The sequence below is a fragment of the Oryctolagus cuniculus genome, chromosome 14 (assembly GCF_051225735.1).
Source record: "Oryctolagus cuniculus isolate XC-2025 breed Fujian yellow rabbit chromosome 14, ASM5122573v1, whole genome shotgun sequence".
Taxonomy (NCBI): domain Eukaryota; kingdom Metazoa; phylum Chordata; class Mammalia; order Lagomorpha; family Leporidae; genus Oryctolagus; species Oryctolagus cuniculus.
The window spans coordinates 40,937,284-40,958,339 of NC_142880.1; the positions used below are offsets into that span (position 1 = coordinate 40,937,284).

The 21,056-nt window shown below is 39.7% G+C and overlaps 1 protein-coding gene across 6 annotated transcripts in view; it reads right to left on the bottom strand.

Moving 5' to 3' along the window:
- Window positions 1–21,056, bottom strand: part of CTNND2 (catenin delta 2) — a 993,743-nt gene that overhangs the window by 608,945 nt on the left and 363,742 nt on the right. For all 6 annotated transcript variants that reach the window (XM_089312616.1, XM_051853868.3, XM_051853869.3 and 3 more), the window contains one exon: window positions 8,637–8,749. In XM_089312616.1, the coding sequence (XP_089168742.1) occupies window positions 8,637–8,749 (113 nt within the window). The remainder of the gene's footprint in view (window positions 1–8,636; window positions 8,750–21,056) is intronic.

Here is a 21,056-nt window from a genome sequence, read left to right on the forward strand (position 1 = left end):
AAAATGAAAAACTGTAGTCGGAAATCCTAACAAAATAATCTGAGGATGGAAAGACAGTCTACAGAGAGTGGGACACTGGAAAAACCATACAGCTATAATACGAAAGGTGGTAGAAGAGGAGCTCTGAGAACGAGGGTTCAGAAGACTCCAGAGGAAAGGGAATGGGCTCCGAGGGAGGTTTTTGTTGTGGGACTTAGGTGGGAAGGAAACAGAAAACGCATCTTAAAATTTTTAACAATACTGGCAGTGGAGAAGAAAATTTCTAAAATACGTCAACAGTCCCTGTATTTTCTTCTGTTTGCACAGTAAGGCAGAGTCTAAAAGACTGAAAATGACTGCTGCAATGTTAATTCTGAATATCAATTCAATAAACTAATTGTCTGGTTTAAATCAAACAGAACAATGTTGCTGGAGAAGTAATCATTCACTCCCATGAGAAATGATTATTTCCTAGAAAGGGAAGTGACAGTTACTTTCTAATTTTAAAATAAAATTATAGATATAATTTAAAACATTCTACAAAAAAATTAAAATCCATTCTTTCACTGGCAAGCATATTCAGGATAACAAGAAACAGACACAAGGTCCTACTTTGGGGAACAGTCATATTCATATAGGACTTATTTCCTTAAGACAATTCACTGATAATACTTTTAAATGAGTAAATTTAATCCTGACATAAAGTATGTGACTGCTTGATTTAGTTTCTTGCCTAAATCAGTTAACTAACTTAACCAGAAACCAGCATTTTCTTTAAAATAAGCCTGGCTGTTTTGTAGATATGGAGACGAGTGTGATTCTATTTATAGAATCGTTGGCATTTGGCTTCACAACACTGGCTAATAAACAGAATGTTTTCTGGTCATATTTAAAGTTTATTCTTTCTCAGCCTTTTTTCCAAAATGTGGCAGAATTTCATGGCAACTTCTGATTGCAAAACATCGGATAGTTCATCTATGGGACAGAAAATCTCATATGGAGCAAGCAATTGTTTATATTTTTTATGTGTTTTTTTTCTTTTTAAACATAGAGACTTGTGCTGCATAATGTTTCAGTCAACGACACCCTGCACATGCAACAGCATTCCCTTTAGATGACACCACTGAGCAGTGTTGTCATCATCATCTTCATTTGTGTGAGTACATTCTGAGGTGGTCAAACAACACTGAAATCTCTTAAAATGCCCTTCTCAGAACACATCCTAGTTGGTAAATGCTGCATGACTGTACTCTCCAATCAGTGCTGAGTAAAATTTTTTTTAAAGTGGAGGCTAAAATGATTGTTTTATTTATTTGTCCTAATTCTATAGTAGACTATCATTCCACTCTACATTCAAATACTTCCATATTTTAGAATCAATGCCACAGGTTAAGTTATGAGTCCAAGTGTATGCACACTTCATGAAAAATAAAATGGGCTATACACTAAGCTTTTACTTTTATTATTTTTTTAAAGATATATTTGAAAGTTAGGAAGAAAGGTAGAGACAGAGAAGTCTTCCATCTGCTGGTTCACTCCCCAAATGGCCACAGTGGTCATATTTTTAAAGTTATTTAATTATTTATTTATTTGAAAAGTAGAATTACAGAGAGGCAGAGGCAGAGAGAGAACTCTTCCACCTGTGGGTTCACTCCTCAAATGGCTGCAATGGCTGGAGGTGGGCCAATCCGAAGCCAGGAATCAGGAATTTCTTTAAGGTCTCTCACATGGGTGCAGAGGCCCAAGCAGCTGGGCCATCTTCTACTGTTTTCCCAGGCCACCGCAGAGAGCTGGATCGGAAGTAGAGCAGCTGGGACATGAACTGGTGCCAATATGGGATGCTGGCACCAGCTTAGCTTACCACACTGCAACACCAGCCCCTATATACTGAACTTCTGAATCGAATACATAATGTCATAAAGTTAAATTTTATTTTTTCTCAAAAACTCATAATTCAGTTAGCTGATATATCTATAGGACCAACAGAAATTCATTGGAAAGCTCTTTCGTTACATATTACAGCATAATAAATTATCACAAATTTATCAGCTTAAAGCACTACCTATTGTTTCAGCTAAAGTCATACAGACTTTGCAAGTTCAGCCATGACTGTGCTCTCTGCTCTGTTGTCATCAAGATTTCTTCAGGGCTATTTTCCTTTCTAGAGGGTTTTGGGGTATAATCTGCTTCCAAGTTTATTCAGGTTGTGTGCTGAGTTAATTCCTTTTTGTTATAGAATTGAGGCTTTGGTTTCTTTGCTTGCTGGCAGCTCAAGATCATTTTTAGCATCTACACACCATCTGCATTGTTAGCCAAGCAGCTACCTCCATTTTCAAAGCCTGCAACAGCAAATTTATCTTGTGTCAGATATCTCTAGCTTGGAATTGAATTTCTGACTTCCTTTGTCTCTGATCTCCAGATCCAGATTCAAAGGGCTTGTGTGATGAGGTCAGGTTCACCTAGATAATATCCCTTTTCTAAAGTCAACTGTGACATAAAATGTAACCCAATTATAAGAGTGAGGTGCCTTCATATTCATGTCCCAGGGATTTTAAAGGCTGTGAACAATGATGACAGAATCTCAGTGGACATCTTAGGATTCTGTCTACCTCAACCAGCTACCAGTTTTCTTCCAGCTAATAATCCTGGGGACCAGGATGGACAAGAGAGGGGCTAGTGCTGAGAGATGCACACCTAGAGACCCCGATGAGCTACGAGTTGAAGAAACTGGCTGAGCTTGAAATTCTGAAGAGCACTTGATTTGCTTTCATAAGGTTCAAGTTGCTGTCCAGGAACATAAAGAGGTGATTCCCAAATACAGCAGAAAGAATTATCAAAATAATGAACAAAGGAGGAGATGATTACCAGAAGTCCACAGAAAAATTGGTTAGTTTCAGGAAAAGTGCCTAGTTAACAAAATAGTATAGACCTCAGGATTATATTTCCCAAAATTTTAGTCATCGTTTTTTGAGTAGATTTAATAATTATTTACTGAGTCACAGCTGCATGGCAGGCACCATCTTCGTGCAGGAACTACAAGGATAAATTTGCTAGGGTTGCAGTCTTGGCCAGCTAACAGTCCAGGCAGGAAAAGAGACAGTTGCATAAACACACAATGCCAACAATTGGACTTTGAGAGATATAATGTCCGATAAATATCGGTGCCTGGTGAAGCCTATGTAGACATGATCAGGCTCAAGCAGTGGCTTAGGGTATGGGACAAACAAGGGGTTTGGGAACTGTGGCTGAGGTCTGCATGGAGCTAAGTGTTGACTGTCTGCATGGCTCTGCTCAAGTTACCTAAGAAGGGAAGCCTGTTTCCTCATCAAACAAGGTGAAAATGGCGCTTTGCAGGGAGTTGTGAAAACTACAGAGGTAATGTGGTTGGGAACTTCAAGGGTCTACCCTAGCTCCATTTCCTCCTTTCTGTCTACCAAACAGGGAATTGGGTTTGCCCATCATTGTGCACAAATACTACAGAGGAGCTTAGAATTTAGAAGATTGCTTGGGGCAAACAAAAAACTCTGGGAAATGCTATCCACATTCATATCATATGTCATTAATAACTAATAACATCATATACTATGTAATTATATATACATGTCCATATATGTATATATTAATGAATGTGTGTGGAGAAAGAAAGAGACAGAAAAAGTAAGAGTACTAGAAGGAGTAAGAGCAATAGGAAGAGAAAGAGAGACTGGGAGGATCTGAGTCCCTTCTGTTTCTTCCAGCACTGAATGGTCATGGGTGAGACTTGGTACCAACACCTGTCTATTTTACAATCATCATTGAAATGCTAGGGGATTCACAGAGAGGTTGGCTTAAGGTCAGAACCTCACCAAAATACCAAAGAATCCTATCTCCCCTGAGAACAAATGGCTCCATTTTTCAAATACATTTTGTGTCAGTATTCTACTTGCCTGCTTCTCCACTCCTACAGCATGTAATACATGGAGCACAGTGACTAACTGTGGTACCTCACACAGTGAAACTGATGTTGCTATCTCTCCTATGGCCCAGGGCTCACCCACAGGCTTTGCATGCATCAGAGCACCACAGACTTTGATGCTCTTATGCCTACTTGCTAGCCAGTCTGTTTCTGTGGTACTTCCCTCTGCAGGTGCTACAGGGTGTGCAAGGATGGGGCGTATGGAATCACAATCGCCACTGCTCTCCATGGCCTGCTCTTGGCACCGTCTTTCTCCTGTCCTTGGGCTACCATCCAAGTCCTCAATGCTGGAAAACTGACAGGTTGAGTTCCTTCCTCTGTAGCCTTCCATTGTCCAGTGCCAGGTCTATTAAAGGAGTTTCCTCAGCCAAGCCCTGAGGCTCCTAAGAAACCCAGCTGCCAAGGTAGTCTACTGCAGGGTTGTTTACATCTCATGTTGTGGCCTAGTGCATTATCCCCCCGTGGCTTCTCCCTAATTTGGTCAACCTGCCAGACCCTTCATGTGGTCATATCCTCCCGAGAATCAATTCTTCCTGTCTTGCTCTGCTTTGGCTTCCTGACAAGGTGGAGACAGTGGTGATTCCTACCTGAAAAGATTAGCATAAGTAGGAAGTGAGGCGACAGGTAAAACACTTAGAACTAAGAGTACTAACCAACTAACCAATACTCCTCAAAAGTGTTGCTATCATCCGATACCACAACTGCCACCACCATCACCACCACCATCATGTCTTCTGGGACTCAAGTCTCTTTTAGCAGCTTGTAAGTCCAACTGTGATTTAAATTCAATTTCTCTCCCATTATTTTCCTGCTGCCCATGAAAATCAAGGAATATGAGTGGCATCAACAGGTATTTCAGTGCCTTAAAATTTTCAGCAGAACTTGACAAAGTCCCTACACATCCTTCAACTGGAGACTGAAATATTCTGCCTCCAGAAAGGCTGATAAGTATGTTAGCCCCAACCTATTCCAATGCTTGTTAACTTAGGATGACTCCCACAGAAGGGGCACCTAGTCAAAACTGGACACAACAGGAAGACATTCAAGAGGACAGCAGCTTCTGCTGGGCCACCAGGTCTGTGGGGGGAGATAAGAAATCTAAGAGGTAGTCTAACAAGAAGGGATCACATGACCATAAGGACTGACACAGGAAAACATGATGTAGTTGCAGAAATGGAGAAGTAGGGAAAGGACCTCTACAGACACAGTTCTGATTTATGACTTGTGTAGATCAATCTCACAACCTGAGGAGGGATCTGGGCTGACTGCAGGGAGAGGAATGGGTAACAATATAGTTTCCATGGAGAATAAGACAAAGACATGGGTCACAGAACTCTGAAGAACCACGCAGAGCCCTAGACCTGCGAGAAGACTGGATGTCTCATTAGACAGCCAGACCAAGACTTCACTAACAATGCCATGGTCAAGGAATGGGCTTTGGGGTGTGAGCCAGACCATCACAACTGGTCAGTGGTCAGAGGTGGGCTACTACCAAAAGAGACTTGATCGGGACTCTAAATGATGGGCAGCATCTGTAGAATGTTCCTATCTCAGACTTGGGTGGTTCTTGAGAAACAGAGAGGAAATATGAAGACAAACTCTTTAGTTGTGGAAGGAATTAGGATCCAACTGCTTGGAAAGGTTTGCTGTGATAACAAGTCCTGGGTGAGGAAAACTAAGACAGTAAGGAGCCAGATAAGGTCAAGCCAAAACTGTAGCTCTAGAAAAAAGTGCCAAAAATTCATTTCCAGATGGCCAAGAATATTTAGATGACTGCTAACTCGTCTGAATTCTGGGAACTACAACATACATTTGGATGTTTAGAAAAGTCTGGGGAGAGGACGGCATTGTGGCACAGCGGGTAAAGCTGGCTCCTGTGAAGCCAGCATCTCACGCAAGCACTGGCTGGTGTCCCAGCTGCTCACTTCTGATCCAGCTTCCTGCTAACAGCCTGAGAAAACAGAAGATGGCCCAAATGCCTGGGCTCCTGCAAACCATGTGGGAGACCTGGATGAAGCTCCTGGCTTAGCCCTGGGGAGTGAACCAGAAAATGGAAGATCTCTCTCTGTATCTCCTTCTCTCTATAATTCTGATTTTCAAATAAATAAATAAATAAATCTTTTTTTAAAAGAAAAGTCTAGGGAGAGTTCAAGAGATCAGATAAATAAGATCTTGGAAAAATATAAGTGAGGGCCAGCACTGTGGCGTATTAGGATAAGCTTCTTCCTGCGGTGCTGGCATCCCATATGGACTCTGGTTCAAGTCCTGGCTGCTCTTCTTCCAAATCAGCTCTCTGATTATGGCCTGGGGTGGGGGGTGGGGGGGTGGGCGTGTGTGCCTGCACCATATGGAAGACCCAGTACATGCTCCTGGATCCTAGTTTTAGATTGGCCCAGCTCAGGCCTTTGCAGCCATCTGGGGAGTGAACCAGCAGATAGAAGAACTTTCTCTTTCTTCTTCTCTCTGTAACTTTGCCACTTAAATAAATAAATAATATCAAGAAAGAGAGAGAGAGAGAGAGGAAGAGAGAGAGAGGAAGAGAGAGAGGTCAGAATGTTCCCGCTTGCAGCTACTTATAGCAGATCTGCTGGCACAATAGGTATCTCCAGATTCCTCTTCCCATAACTCTCACTTGGCATTCAGTAGATGCTATAAAATTGACTGCTATAAATGAATACTAACAACATCTTTCCATTAAGTGCACATAGTGATGTAATTACCAGAAAGTATACCTTCAGAAAAAGATGGAGAATTTGTTCTCATCAACAGAGGTGGAAGAAAAGTCAAATGTTATTTGTTATTCATTTCTACTTGTTATATAAAAAATATGTCTGGAAAGTATTACTTGATTATGCTTCAGCTCCTGTAGAAACTCACCAACCTAGCATCAATGAGAGGGATAAATCAACATCTAAATTATCACAGAATTCTTTAACTGTCCTCATTTTTAAAAATATGGCTGGCATTCTATTTTTGTTGCAACATCTCTTTTAATGTGCTAATGAGGCTAGTCTACCACCCTTAATGAAGACTTGAATTTCCAAAGGGGCATTTCTGAAGCTGAGCAAACAACTAGGTTACAACCAAGAAATAACCGTGGGAGCTAGGCATTGGTTGTTCCGTGAAAATTCAGTAAAATTTTTGTATTATACAAACATAGATTCAATCATTAGAGATTTCCAACAGACAAAATAATTAAGCTTGATGAAGACTGATATTATACATGGCAAGGGGAAATAATTAGGCAGCGTCATCTTTACTGAAATACTGTTTAATGAATATTTAACACTGATTTGCTGATGATGTATAGTGAGCTGAGAGCCAAGCATATATGATACAATGTAAAGAACCAAAGGGTGTCATGGGATCATTTTCTGTCTATTTTGGTAGTTCAATGACGTGTTTGATTTAAGACGTGTTTGATTTAAGAAATCTACTCAATATAAATCAAATCAAATAAGGGGCAGGAGGGTTTTTAAGAAGTTGAAAGTAAATCACAGAGTAACTGCTCTCTGTCACAACAGCAGCCTCCTGTGGCACACCAGTGGCTATGGTCACCATCCACTATCATCTAACAGCAACTCTTAGCTGTCACCGATTTGGGGTCACAGGGATTCCCAATTCCTCAGCAGGTGGCTCAGAACCCATGATACTCAGTATCCACTTTCCAAGACCAAGAAGCCCTGCCCCTCTTCCACCTAGGAGAATGAAGGGGACTGGCTCTCCCCAGTGCACTGGGAGTGTGTTGACACAGTGAACACAACTGAGAATGAAGCTGCAGGAAATGGCAGGGCCCTCAAACTAGATGGAACCTGGGTCCTTGGTCACTGTCTGCACAGGACACCCCATGTCCAGTCTGCTGTGTGAAATGGGACACAGGGTTACTGTGTCCAATCACCGACACATTGCAGTTTATTTGCCACAGCTGCTATTATTTCTTCACTAAGACACCTCCCCAAAGATACAGCATGTCCGCTAAAGAAGATCATACAAGAGAGAGGAATAAAGGACACTGCATTTTTCAGAAATGAAAGTTCCAGAGCTCCATTTATCTTTCTTTCACACACACTCACACACATTTTTATATGCCCTTATCTTAAATATGAAACCATAGTCCTAAGAAGGATCACTTATTTTGTGGTCCAGTGACTAAAGATCTTTTTTTTAATATTCATGATTATAATAAAAACCTTAGTTGATGAATCACTTATATTTATAGATAACTAAATATTTTTTACAGACAGGAAATTGCTTTGTGGTTGATTTCTGAGAGCCAACTTTATAACTTAGCATTCTACATTAGCCCGTAATAAAGGTTACAGCAAAATGTTCTCTTCCTCTTTTATTTCAGGGATCTGCAACTCCGGATCATTGAGAAGAAAAAGAATCAAACCTAGGAGATTGTGATTTGATGTTTCCTGACTTCCAACAAGTTGCTCAAATGCAAATTCTCCCTTTTGTGCAAAATTATGTTTAATTTGTATTCAGGTCAGGCATTCGTTTTGTTAAAAGAGTTTCAAGTGGAAATCAGGCCATTTGGACATCCTTTGAACATCTTAAATCAGCTCCGTTGCAATTTCTTTCCAACATCTAACTAAATGTTCCAGTTCCACGGCCGGCTTGGAAAGGCGAACATAAACACCATGTTGACTCTGCGAGGCTACTGGAACCAGGGAGAACGAGAGAGCGTAGAGTCCCCTACCTCATGCTGCTCACGCTGCCCGTCTCCGACCCCAGCTTGCATCGCTCCAGTTGGCTCGCTACGATCTGGCGTTCAGCCTCCAGTTCTCGGGTCAGCCTTTCAAACTGTAATTCCTGAAAGAAACCCAGGAAAAAAAATAATGAATTCTGTCATCCAAATGAAAAGTGGAATTTAGACTCAAATGACAGGATGGTCAAGGAGAGAAATACAATCTTCCAAGATGTCAAATTGAAGAAACAGAGTCTGCTACTGTGAATCAAAGCAGGGATTTAAAGTTCAGACAGACTTGTGACTGTCGCACTGGCCCGGGAACCTCAAATACATATTAAAACTGCTTCATCATCTGAAAAATGGGTTTCAGATACTTTTTCATTAGGAGCAGGTGAGAATGAGGTGAGACACTGTCCATGAGAAAAGTCGCCTGTGCTGTCTTGGCAGATGGTCAGTACTCAGTAGGTGCTGATATTCCTGAGCCCACAAGTATAACATTTAATAAAAAAAATTATCGTCTTCCTTGAACATTAGCTACTAATGTTTCATGAAGTAGTAAAGGGAATGACTTAAATATCACTATCATAGAGGTATTATAATCTTAAGTGAGCAAAAGATGGTGCAGAGAAATACCGTAATAAACCTAACAGTGATAATGAAAATCCTACATAGGTACATGCTTAAGAAAGGATACAGTCTGTTTTTTATTATCCCTTGGAGTACTATGTTCATTCCCTACTGCCCTTATAACTGCCTTTATACACTAATTTGATCTTCATATTACTTACATTTTACAAACAGAAGAAAATTATGTTGTAAAATATAATGCATCATGCCTTAAATTCCAGCAAAATGATAAGGCTACCAGTTCCATTCTGTCTAATTATTAACTGCATAACATTGGAGATATCTATCGCTTTAGAAACAACCACATGAACCCATAAACAATTCATCTACAGCATCAACTGATGTTTGAATGAACTGTAATGAAAAATGACTCAATTGGAATGTCAAGGACCATAGCTATTCCAAGTACATCAATGTGTATCATATTTCAGTCTTTGTATTTTATTGTCCCATAAGTTGTCATTTCATAAACAAAATTATAGAAAATTGAGTATTTTAATTAAAAATTAAGGAAACAGTTTTATAATTTCATACTTTCTTTTATAAGATTTTATTTATTTATTTGAGAGATATAGAGAGAGTTAGAGAAAGAGAGATATAGGTCTTCCATCTGCGGGTTCACTCCCCAAATGGCCACAATGACCAGAGCTGGGCGAATCCAAAGCCAGGACCCAGGAACTTCCCCTGGGTCTCCCATGCGGGTGCAGGGGCACAGGCACTTGGGCAATCTTCTACTGCTTTCCCAGGCCATAACATAGAGCTGGATAGGAAGGAGAGCAGCCAGGAATTGAATTGGTGCCCAAATGGGGCGCCAGTGCTGCAGACCGAGGCCCAGCCCACTACATCACAGCGTCAGCCCCTAGTTCCATACTTCTTTTAAGATAATTAACCTGTGCAGTTATGCTTTTGGGCTGAGAAAACAAGAACATTATTTCATACTGAGAAAAAGGATCACAGGCAGTTTTGTAGAGCTGAAACTCCCAGGGATGCATGGATTTGTCTTCTCAGAAATGCAGTGAATTTTATTACCTGCCATGGGTGAAATATTAAAAACACAGGATCTGTTGTGCCCTCTCTGTGTACTAATAATACCTTCTTTTCCCTAAGATAATTTTTTTAAGTTGACATGATTTCAATGATTGAAGTAAAAGATGTTGCAAATGAGAGCTCCACTTCTCTCTTTAGGGTGCTCAAACTGAAGCAGCATGCCAATGCTGAAGCTCAGAGTTCTATTCCTACATATCAAAGGCACTGAGTACTGTTGATAAGAAATGACTATAAGACCTCTGCCAGATGCATTTCACACACCTATCCTTTCCTTCTCCAAAAGCTCAACCATATTTTTTTTCTTCTGCTGTTACTGTCCACCAAAAAATATATGTTCTAAAAGTTTCTTTTACTTCCAAGTTTTGTGATACATTGTATCTCAAATGTGTGTGTGTATTCCAGAAAACCAAGTTATATCTTCAATGTGCTCATATCTTAAAAACATAATACTTAAAGGCCACCTATCTCCCAGGGAGATGGAAATTCACTAGTACTACCAAAATGCAAAACTTAAATGTACTGCATTCCACCCACTTGGTTTATCAGTCCACCACGGTGACCAAGAACAGCAGTCTCACTCAGGATTCAGAAACCCAGGGCGTCTTCTAGGGCAGACACTTGCTCTGGGTTGTATCTTCAACAGGGTTCCTTTGCATCATCTTCCTCTCTAAGCTGCCTTCCCTTCTCTCACACAGTCAGATTTTCTGGTCTCCTCAATCCTTTTGGCAGGTCCACATTTTCATTGGCTTCATTTTCCTTCTATTTGAAGGACCACCTCCCCTCTTTTAAAAAAGATTTATTTACTTTGAAGTCAGAGTTACAGAGAAAGGAAGAGAAAGAGAAACAGGAAGATAGAGATAGAGATAGAGAGTGATAGAGAGAGAGAGAGAGATAGACGGGGGGGGGGGGGATCTTCCATTTACTGGTCCACTCCCCAGATGGCCACAATAGCCAGCACTGGGCCAAGCCATAGCCAGGAGCTTCTTCCAGGTCTCCCATTTGGGTGGCAGGAGCCCAAATACCTGGGCCATCCTCTGCTACATTCCCCAGGACATCAGTAGGGAGCTGGATCAGAAGCAGAGCAGCCAGAACACAAACAGGCACCCATATGGGATGCTGGCATCACAGGCTGCAGTTTAACCCACTATACCACAATGCCAGCCCCAGGACTTCCCTTAATATTTCTTGGTGTGTGGTTCTTTTGTTAATTAATTCTTTCAGCTTGGCATGTCTTCAAAAACATCTTTTTTTCATTCATTCTAGAAAGATAATGTAGCTCCAGTGTCCTCTCACCTGCTCTGTTCCTCAGACACTCAGAATTCTACAGTTATTCTTAACCTTTGGTTGTTTATATGTAGCCTTTGTCTCTGCTTTTCAGATTTTTTGATCTCTGTTATGGTGCTGGACAATTTTATAATGACATTCCCTCATGTAGTTTTCTTCTTGTGTCTTATGTATGAGGTTCACTGAGTTCTTGTTATCTATGAATTTACAGTTGCCATAAAACTTGAAAACTTTTTCTGCCATTATTTCTTCAAAAACTGTGTCTTTTCATTATCTCTTCTCCTTTGGTAGCTCCAATTAAGTGTGTATTAGGCCACTTGGAATTGTCATACAGCTCACAGATTCTATTACAAATTATTTTTACTCTTTGAGTTTCATTTTGGGTCATTTTGCTTGGTGTCTTCAAATAAACTAATCTTTTTTCCCCTGCAGTGTAATCTATCATTAAGCTCATCCAATGTATTTTTAGCTCAGATACCAATCAACCACTGCTAAAAACTTCATTTTTGGTCTTTTTTTTTTTTACATCTTTCATGATTTAACTTCATGCAGACATAACAGCATTTTGTACATGCTGATCCCCTGTACTGTTGAGGTGAGACCCTTCTGAGTATTCTACTCAGTGCTCCATGAATTATGGAGTCTCCTGGCTTGGCTGGGGGGGTGCAAGAGTCCCATCTCTGTGTACGTACCAGGAGCTATTTCCTCTTATCCCTTCAAGGTGGCTTGTTTCCTGGCTTCTGGTCATTTCCTTACACAGAGGAGTTGCTCTATATGCCCAGGGAACCCATTGCAGTTTGCCCTCCAGCTTCTTCGTCCTGTGAACTCCAGCCACCTTCACCTCTCTGGATTCTCGATGATCTCCCCAGTTTAGGATCTGCCTGGGTCCTCTCTTACAGCATTGTATTGGGAAGTCTGCCACAAAGCAGTGATTTTCTTCTTAATCCCAAGCAAATGGTCTAAGGTGTATGGGGAGGACTCTTTTGACCCTAACATCACATCACACTGAGCTGGGAAGTTTTAGAATCTAACCACCTGTTCCTCATACTATGTTGAAACACATAGCTTTGGGAACAAGAAGAGCTAGAACTTAAGACCCCAAACTTGAGACCAGTGGTTGATTTTTCCAAATGAGGGTGTGTTTTTCCTCTTCATACAGGCCAATCCTGTGGCCTGAAGGCATGCAGGGCTGTCGGTGTCCTGGGTGTCCTGACCGGAGTGATGAGCTTCTCCTGCAATAAGGGCACAGAGGCTGTGGTGTGGTAGAAACAATGCCTTAGTCCACTTCTAACTCTGTTTACTGTTGGAGGAGGGACAAGACCCCCTGGAGATTTGGGGCGGGAATAACACTCAAAGGGTGCATAAGAACTTCCACTTCGACTATAACCTTGTCTAAATAAGGTCAAAGTCGGCAAACTCAAAAGGCTTCCATAGCCTTGGCAACTCATGACTAGAGCCTAGGGAGATTACTGATGCCATAAACAAGAGTGTCAAATTGTTAAGTCAACAACAGGAGTCACTGTGTACTTACTCCTCATGAAGGATCTCTGTCTTTAATGTGTTGTTCAATGTGAATTAATGCTATAACTAGTACTGAAACAGTATTTTACACTTTATGTTCTGTGTGGGTGCAAACTGATGAAATCTTTACTTAATATATACTAAATTGATCTTCTCTGTATAAAGATAATTGAAAATGAATCTTGATATGAATGGAATGGGAGAGGGAGTGGGGGATTGGGAGGGTTGTGGGTGGGAGGGAAGTTATGGGGGGAAAAGCCATTGTAATCCATGAACTGTACTTTGGAAATTTATATTTACTAAATAAAATTTTTAAAAAAAAGAAACCAACTAGAAAAATAAAAGTATTTAGAGAAATCTGTAACCCTGGGTATATGTGTACATGAGTTCAGTGAAGGTGAGACTAGGGAGAGGAAAGAACGTGAGGAAAGATCATTAAAGGTTACCTAGTTTTAGAAGACGTAAGTTACAAGAAGAGCAGGAAAACATACAGAAAAATAACCCTTGGAGAAAAGACCATTAGTATGGCCTTCCCTGGGCAACCCTCAAGGAGAAGTGGTGATGTAAGTCATGCAAAAATGTGGCATACAAACCATCCAGAGACATTCAGATTTCATGGGAATTTGGAGCAGTGCATGGTTTAGTTATCAGTGGTAAAGAAGTTTTAAGAGAGAGAAAAGCAGTGTTAGAATCCATATATATTCCTACTTTGTGAACGTTATCTTGTTCTAGATCATAAAATTTCATAAAAGGTTGAGATATATGATGCCAAAGTTCATTAAAATACCAAGAGCCAGATGTAAAGGTTTTTATTCCTAGAATAACACATTGTTGAGTCATATAACACATTAGGATTCTTATAAGAAAAATCATATAGTTGTATAACTTTTTCCTAAAGAGTCTACATTAATAATTTAATGGGTTTAATTAAGTAGAGTTTAAATGTCTTAAGTAAAAAAGTATATGTAAAGTCTCTGAAGGGGCTTAGCTAACTTAGTATGAAAACTAACATCAGAAAACTCGCACACTTTAACTCCTTCAAGAAATATTTTATTTAATGTTATGGTGTTACATTTGTTAGGATGGGGTGAGTTAGGCTGGAGCAGGTGGAAAAATTTAGGCTGAATAATTAAATGGAGTAAAAAATATGTTTATGATGATTTTGCTAAGACCAAAAAGATGACAAAGAGACTAGACAACTGAACTGGAAAATGGAGAAGATGGACAATACTCTACATAGCGGGAGACAAGCAGTGTTTTCTGCAGTGTAGACCTGATTGACAGAAATCAGTGAAGTGGAATTCAAACTGACCATGCCCAGGCTTGTGGCTAGTTAAAGCAGGAAAGTGATCCAAACACACATCCCAAGATATGTCTGGGCACTGTATATGGTCAGACATCTATGCTTTCCTTTGACATCTTCCTTCCCACACAAGGAAAGAAAAATGTGGTCCTGCACGCACCCAGACACAATAATGTTGACACAATCAGGAATCCTGCAGGCTAACACAGTGGTGTGGAGCAGAGAACAACAGGGGATTTGCTAGGGCTACTGCTGGGAGGGTTCTCCTCCAAGAGGCCTCAGAAGAAACTTGTCCTCTTGCTGGGTCAAGTTAGATGATAAAGGAAAATCAATTAACACTGTATATATGCACGATGGAATGCTACCCAGTTGTTAAGAAGGAAATCTTGTGCTTCGTGACAAGATGCATTTACCTGGAGTATATCATGTTATGTGGCAAAAGCCAGGCACCCAAAACACCATGTGATATGTGGAGTCTGTCAAGTGCAATTCTTCAAGAAGCAGAGTACCAGGGTTACCAGGGGCTTGGGGGAGGGCAGTGTTGGGGAGATGTTGTTTAAAAGATATAAAAGTTCAGCTTAGATAGAAACAAATTCAAGAGTTCTGTTGTACAACATGGTAACTACAATTCACAATAATGCATCTGTATACTTAAAAATTGATTTTAAGTACTCTATAAAAATAATAAATATGTGAGATGGTGCATATATTAGCTAGATTAAGCCATTCTACACTGTATATATACTTCAAATGATCACACTGTATATGATAAATATATATAATTTTATTTGTCAACTAAATATATTAAAAAGAGCACACAGTAACATCCTGTGATTCAATCAAAGCCAATTTATACCATAGTTCTTGGACATTATTTAGTTATCTATTCAAGTGTTTGTATCTCTCTTAGATTGTGAAAATTTTAAGGAACAGACAGCCTTCTAATCTGTAATCTCATCTCTGAGCAAAATCACTGACATGAAGTTGTGGTAGGGAAGTGTTTATCAATGAATTCCCCAAGATCCTGACATCACAGCTTCCTCAATGGAATGGACAAGTCATTTGCTCGGCACTGATTTTGCCACAGAAGGTATTTCATGAACACAAAAAAATGTGAGAATACTTGTGAAAGACTTTTAGAAAGTCAGTATTTTTATGAAATGCCTTCATCTTCATGTTGTTCTTAGAATTTGCTACTATAATTGGTGCAAAAACAAAAGTGGGGGCCAGCATCGTGGCGTAGATGGTAAAGCTGCCACCCACAGTGCCAGCATCCCATATGGGCGCCAGTTCGAGTTCCCACTGCTCCAGAGCTCTCTGCTATGGTCTGGGAAAGCAGTAGAAGATGGCCCAAGTCCTTGAGCCCTGCACCCATGTGGGAGACCTGAAAGAAGCTCCTGGCTCCTGGCTTCAGATCGGCCCAGCCCTAGCTGTTGAGGCTATCTGGGGAGTGAACCAGTGGATGGAAGACTCTCTCTCTCTCTCTCTCTCTCTCTCTCTCTCTCTCTCTCTGCCTCTGTCTATCTGTAACTCTTTCAAATAAATAAATAAATAAACCTTAAAAAAAAGAATAAAAGTGTACTTGAAGGGGCTGTCAGAGGCTGTTCCTTCTGCAGAATCACTTGCTGTGATTTTGTGTGTGCAAGTGTATGTGTGTGTGCATCAATGCATATCTAAACACGGGAAAAAATTGTCAGTGCTGTTTTTAAATCAAAATGCAATCATCAATGTTTTAACCAAATTGTACATTTGAAATGGGTTAAATATTCACCCATATTATTTGAAAAACAGCAGCAGTCCCTGTTGTCCAATTTCCCCTCAGAGATGAATACTTTTCAAAGTTCCTTTAAACATTCATGCCTCCAAATCCCCATTGATATCTTTACAGTACATAGTACTATTCCTTATTCCTTATCAACTAACTGTCTCCCATATAAGATGAGAATTTGGTACCATGCTCCTATCTGCCACCCCCAAATATACACATTTCTTATCTTCCTCCAATTTCTCCATGTATTTAGGTTCTAAGTTAGGGTAGGATAAAGTGACAATTGCTGTGATCTTAATGTTCCTGTGTGGAAATACTGATGCCCAGAGGTATGGTATTAGAAGATGGGGGTTTGGGGAGGTGATAGATCATTAGTGACAGGCAGCCCCCATGATGGGGAGTGCTCTTATTTTCTCCTTTTTTAAAAATTTATTTATTTACAAAAAAAAACAAAACAAAACAAAACACTGTTCCTCAACAGTAGAGACAGGTACTATAAACAAAAATCAAATCAAAATGTCAATTTAGGTCCTATACATTATATTTTTGGACTATATATATATATATATATATATATGCTGTATTTTCTTTATCTAGTCATTGGTTGATGGACATCTGGGTTGATTCCATATCTTAGCTATTGTGAACTGAGCTGCAATAAACATGGGGATACAAATAACTGATTTCATCTCATTTGGGTAAATTCCCATGAATGGGATGGCTGAGTCATGTGGCAGACCTATTTTCATATTTCTGAGGAATCTCCATACTATTTTCCACAATGGCTGTACTAGTTCACATTCACATGAAGAGAGGATTAGGGTAGTTTATCCCCACATTGTCACCAGCATAGATTGTGGATTTCTGCATGAGAGCTATTCTAACTAGGGTGAGGTGAAACTTCACCATGATTTTGATTTCCATTTTCCTAATCCTGATCCTGAGCATTTTTTCATGTGTCTGTTGGCCATTTGAATTTCATCCTTTGAAAAATGCTTGCTCAAGTCCTTTGCCTATTTCTTAACTAGATAATTTGTTCTGTTGTTGAGTTTTTTGAGCTCTTTATAGATTATGGATAATTAATATTTATCAGCTGCATAGTTTGCAAATATTTTCCCCTTCTGTCAGTTGCCTCTTCACATTGTTGAGTGATTCCTTTGCAGTGCAAAAGTGCCTTAGCTTGATGTAATCCCACTTGTCTATTTTTGCTTTGATTGCCTGTGCTTGTGGGGTCTTTTCCAAGAAGACCTTGCCTATTCCAATGTCTTGCAGAGTTTCCCCAATGTTCACCTATATTTGATGATATCAGATCATAGATTTAGAATCTATATCCATTTTGAATTGATTGTTGTATTAGGTGTAAGGTAGGGGGCTTGTTTCATACTTCTGCATGCAGAGGTACAATTTTCCAAGCATCATTTGTTGAAGAGAAAGTCCTTGTTCCAGGGATTGATTTTAGCTCCTCTGTCAAGGATTAGTTGGTTGTAGATGTCTGGATTGATTTCTGGGTTTTCTATTCTGTTTCACTGGTCTACATGTCTATTTTTGAGCTAGTACTAGGCTGTTTGATTATACCTACTCTCTAGTTTGTATTGAAATCTGGTATTGTGATGCCTCTGGCTTTATTTTTGTGGTCTAAGATTGCTTTAAATATTTGGAGCTTCTTGTGATTCTACATGGAATTTAACATCATTTCTTCTAGATCTGAGAAAAAAATCTATTGGTATCTTAATTAGGATCCCATTGAATCTATAGATATCTTTCAGTAGTATGGACATTTTGATGACATGAATTCTTCCAATTCATGAATGTGATAGATACTTTGAATTTTTTGTGCCTTCATTTCTTTCTTTCTTCAATGTTTATAATTTTCATTGTAGATATCTTTCATCTCTGAGGTCAAATGTATTCCAATGTATTTAAAATTTTTTAGCTATTATGGATGATACTGAACTTACAAGTTCTTTCTTAGCCATGGAATTGTCTGTGTATACAAACACTATTGATTTTTGTGTGTTGCTTTTACTTCCTGAAACTTTACCAAATTCTCTTAGGAGTTCTAATAGTCTCTTAGTGGAGTGTTTTGCTTTTCCTATATACAGGATCAGTCATCTTCAAACAGGGATAATTGACTTCCTCCTTTCTAATTTGTATTCCTTTGATTTCTTTTTCCCTGTCTAATGGCTGTAGCTAAAATTTCCAGAACTATATTGAATAGCAATGGTGAAAGCAGACTTCTTTGTCTGGTTCTAGATCTTAATAGAAGTGCTTCCAGCTTTTCCCCATTCAATATAATGTGGTTGTGGGTTTGTCATGTATTTCCTTGATTATGTTGAGGAATGTTCCTTCTATATCTGATTTGCTTAAGGGCTTAAGGTTTTTATCATGAAAAGATGTTGTATTTTTATCAAATGCTTTCTCTGCATCTACTGAGATAATGATATGTCTTGTTCTTCAGCTGGTTAACGTGATGTATCACATTTATTGATTTGTGAATGTTGAACCATCCCAGCATATGAGGGAAAAATCCCATTTGGTCCATGTGAATGATACTTCTGATGTGCTGTTGGATTTGATTGGTTAGTATTTTGTTAAGGATTTTTGCATCTGTTTATCAGGGTATTGGTCTATAGTTTTCTTTCTTTGTTGTATCTTCTTCTGGCTTTGGAATTAGGGTGATGCTGTATTTTATTTTGTTTTGTTTTCATTTTGTTTATTTCTTCTCCAATTTTTTCTTCCCTCTTACTAATCTTGGGTTTGGTTTGTTCTTATTTTTCCACATCCTTGAGATGCATGTTAGAACATTTATTTGATGCCTTTCCAAATTCTTGATGTAGGCAATTATTGCTTCTAACTTTTTTAAAAAAGATTTATTTACATACTTAGTTACAGACAGAGGGAGATATGGAAAGGGAAGGGAAAGGGAAGACTCTTCTTTCCCACTGATTCACTCCCCAAATGGCCCCAATAGCCAGAGTTGGACCAATCCAAAACCAGGAGCCAGGAGCTTATTTTTGGGTCTCCCACATGGGTGCAGGTGCCCAAGCACTTGGGTCATCTTCTACTGCTTTTCCAGGCCATTAGCAGGGAGCTGAATCAGAAATGGAGCAGACAGGACTAGAACTGGCACCCATATGGGATGCCAGTGCCTCAGGTGGATGCTTCACCTACTATTCCATAGTGCTGGCCCCTAAACTTCCTTCTTAACATTGAATTTGTTGTATACCAAAGATGTGGGTATGTTGTGTTATCATCTTCACCATTTCTAGGAATTTTTTTATTTCTCTTTTGATTTCTTCTGTGACCCACCATTCATTCAGGAGAATGTTGTTGAGTGTTCATGTGTTTGCATATTTTCTGGAGTTTCTTAAGAAGTTAATTTCTAGCTTCATTCCATTGTTGTTAGAAAAAATATGTGGAATTATTTTGATTTTTTTAATTTGTTGAGTCTTGCTTCAGGGCTTGGCATATGGCCTATCAAAGAGAAATCTCCATGCACTTAAGAAAATAATGTGTATTCTTCAGCTGTGGAATGACAGGTACTGTAGATATTAGTTAGGTCAATTTTGTCAATAGTGTAGACTAGCTCTGTTGTTTTTTGCTGATTTTTTTTGTCCTGTTGATTTACCAGACTCAAAGTCATGGATTTATCCCTCAGATAAACCTTCTAGTCACATGCATGTGAGCACAGTAGCCTGTACCCGCCTTTTAAGATGGCACTTCTTCCTTCTATTTGCTGGGAGATCTTGTGGGGTGGGGGAATGGGAAGCAGGCAATGTGCTCTAGGTTCACAGCTTTAAGTTGGCACCCTGCACCCTGCTAGCATCACAGACCACAGTCAAAGTTCATGTGGTCCGCAAGGTATTTAGGCAATATCACCAGTGACACTGGCTACTGCAGTCTCCTCTCGCTTCTCTTACAATGGCATCTCCTCCCGGTGTTGATTTTGATGCTGGCAGGAACAGAACAGAGGAGCACTGCCCACCTTTTCACTGCTGAGTTTGGCATTCTACAGGAGTGGTGAAGGGGAAGAAGCAGGTCGGCTTTCCTGCTCCAAGCCTGACAGTAGCTGAGCCCTGACTCAGCTCCCCTCGCTGAAGTAAATGTCAGTGTGTGACCATGAAATTCACTCTCAGCTAAAATTGTGAGCAACTGTAGTGCACCCTGCTACTTATTCCTACCTTGTCATGGCATGATGGTGGCTCACAGCTGGTGGCTGATTGCACCGTGCAGCTGGCTCTGTGGGAGTTTCTGTCCTCTCTCCTCCTATCCCATGGAGTCTTTGCTGTTTTTTCAGTTCCTTGCTGAGAATTTCTGTCAGTTCCCTGGAAACATGGTCTTCTCTCTGTTCTCTTCATGCCCCAGCAGCTGAAGCTAGCATGGCTCCACCCTAGTCTCCCATCTTGGATCTCACCATGTTCTTTATGACATTTGTTACTGCAGCTGCCATAGGGAGCTCCATCTCCATTCTGGGCACTTCATTTGTTCTTTTCTCATGAGGTTTCCCAGTCTCCTCCACCACTGTCCTCTACTTCACTTGGCCACATTATTTCCTTTCCTACTGGAAAATGTCTTTTTGGATTAAGTGAAAAGAGGCATGCTTTTTTTTAAGACTTCCACATTTTACGTTTTATTTAGTTAAGACAAGTTCTAGGTACAGAAGCCAACAATTCCAGGTAAGAAATAATTTCCAGAGTTTTGAGACAGTGATTCATTATTTTTATCTCTCCAACATTATTTAGTTCTAGAAATTCCTATTAAAACATTTCTATTCTTTTGAATTTTTGTTACCGCTATTTTATTTCTTAACTCATTATGAAGATGTTACAATCTACATTTATCCTCAAAGTTTCTCCTTTCAATCTTTTTATCTTCTACT